Source organism: Limulus polyphemus, unplaced genomic scaffold (assembly GCF_000517525.1).
Source record: "Limulus polyphemus unplaced genomic scaffold, Limulus_polyphemus-2.1.2 Scaffold350, whole genome shotgun sequence".
Lineage (NCBI taxonomy): Eukaryota > Metazoa > Arthropoda > Merostomata > Xiphosura > Limulidae > Limulus > Limulus polyphemus.
In genome coordinates, this window is record NW_013665960.1 from 399,205 (window position 1) to 401,588 (window position 2,384).

Sequence of the window (2,384 nt, forward strand, 5' to 3'; positions counted from 1 at the left end):
AATAACATCGGTAATGGAACACAACTACGCCCTAAAGTATGCTTACTATAAATAAAACACAGAATGAAATAAATAAATGAAACTGACACATGATAAAATCAAAGAGTTACATCGACATCTCTGTAATAGAATTAGTAACAGAGATTAAAAATGGGTTTACTTAGATTTAGCTTTTTACGTAATTTCTTAATCAAAAATAAAAATTGTTGAAACCCAAATTGAAAGATTATTTCGTCAAAACATTGACAAAGTTTTATTAATGTATAAACTATTTTATACGATTTTGACAGTTCTACCCCTGCATTTTTTTACACTTAGAAAATAAGGTTATTTTGTTCATAAGTGTGCAAACATCTAAGCAGTTCAAATCTAAAATTCTCTATTTTCAATAGCTTGATTTAAGTTCCTTCAAGTATAACTTCAAAGGTAAACGAACAATGAAACTACTCAAGTGATCACCAAGCAAAAAGTTGTGCACATTGCATAAACTGATTTAACCACATGTGTTGATTAGCACATAAAAAATGTTAAATTCAGCATGAAACAAAGAAGTAAACAGAACCACTCACGAAATCTTGACCAAATAGGACAGAAACTTAAATTATGATTATTTTACCTCAGACAAATTTATGCCCACCTAGTGGTTGTCCTATAAACCTGAAATTAAATATTTCACCAGGAATATTTTTCAGAACTACCTCATGAAAGATTGAAGACGTTAATAACACACCATAGCATAATATTTTGAAGTATAATTAGAACTGATTTTTTTATACACAGAATTTCTCTTTAATAAAAGAACTTTTTTGTTTTATATAATTTCAAAAAATTCAAATGAAATATGAGTCATTTCTGGAGAGACTCATTCCAACCATCACAAAAATATTTCTGTGTATATAAATCGTATTTAGACATGATTTGTAGAGCACGATCTTCTCCAGTAATCTTGTGTGACTATAGAACAGCAAAAACAATAATAATAAAACAAACGAGAAAGCGTAAGCCAATAAGAAAGGTCTGTCACGAAGCCAGCATGGCAACCTCGTGATGTCTATTACAGCAGAAAAGCTGAACTATACACAGACGTTCAGAGTTTCGAGACTACGACGAGTCATGTCACCAGTGTTAGGGTATTGGGATGCTCGCGGTGTATGCGAACCTATTCGCTTCATGTTGGCATACTTGGGAATAGACTTCGAAGAAAAGCGGTATACCCCTGGCGGTCCGCCCGACTGGAGTCTTGACGACTGGTTAAAAGAAAGACTGTCTTTAGGACTAGAATTTCCTAACCTTCCCTACTACATCGATGGCGACATCAAACTGACCCAGAGTTTAGCCATTATGAGATATTTAGCTCGCCAAACGAATCTAGACGCTAAGACAGAAGAGGAGCGAATTCGTACTGATTTGTTGGAACAGCAGCTGAATGACATGAGATGGGGCCTGATAAGAACCTGTTATGTTTCACCTGAAGATTACAAAAACTTGAGAAAGAACTACGTGGAACGTCTATCTGAACAACTGAAACTGTTGTCACAGTTCTTAGGTTCTGGACAGTGGCTAATTGGGGACAGACTGACCTACGTGGACTTCATTGGTTATGAGACTTTGGATCACCAGCGACTCTTTGAGCCAGACTGTCTAAAGGAGTACCCTAACCTCAAACAGTACTTGACTCGATTCGAAGAATTGCCAGCCGTCAAGAACTACATGGAATCGGACAAGTTCAAATGGTACCCTTTATATGCTCCATTTTCGATGTTTGGTGGGGAACTCAGCCCAAATAAACCCGAAAAAGCCTTGAAAGAGTTTTCTAATTCGTACATGGACATGGGTTATTCCTATCCATGGAAGGGTACGTAAATGTCAGATTACAATCAATCATGGAATAAGCTAACCTGCGAAATCTCATCTGAGTATAACAGTTTATAGTAGCTATGATATTTTGTTTTTCAAAACTATTCTGCTTGTTAGATTTTCTAAAATAATGAAAATGATTCAATGTTATCAATAACGTAATGGTATTTGTTGAAATTGGATATGTCTGATGTATTGTTCAGTCTACAAGTGTTTTGGAAACAATAAAATACTGAATGATTAACCAAGAAGTGGTAAGGTTATTAAACTGGACTTTGAGTATATAATTAAATTGTAAAGAATGAATTAGTGTAAACAAATAATGTATCCATTTATTGTCATTTAGAAACAATTTTAGCTATAGAAAACTCATTGACATAATTTAATATTGCAACAGACGCTGGGTTGTTTTGGTTTACACCAGTTCACTACTGTCCGTTCGTAAGTTCGGCCAAGCCATGTTAGACTAATGGTTAACATGCCCAGCTGAGGATTCGAAGTTAGAGCCCACGATATGCCACTGAGCG

At 35.1% G+C, this 2,384-nt stretch overlaps 1 protein-coding gene across 1 annotated transcript; it reads left to right on the forward strand.

Moving 5' to 3' along the window:
* Positions 1-1,032: 1,032 nt before the first annotated feature.
* On the forward strand, positions 1,033-2,108 carry LOC106457598 (glutathione S-transferase Mu 2-like). Its single transcript, XM_013917034.2, has one exon. The coding sequence runs from the start codon at positions 1,048-1,050 to the stop codon at positions 1,861-1,863; it is 816 nt and encodes a 271-aa protein (XP_013772488.2). The 5' UTR covers positions 1,033-1,047; the 3' UTR covers positions 1,864-2,108.
* Positions 2,109-2,384: the final 276 nt, after the last annotated feature.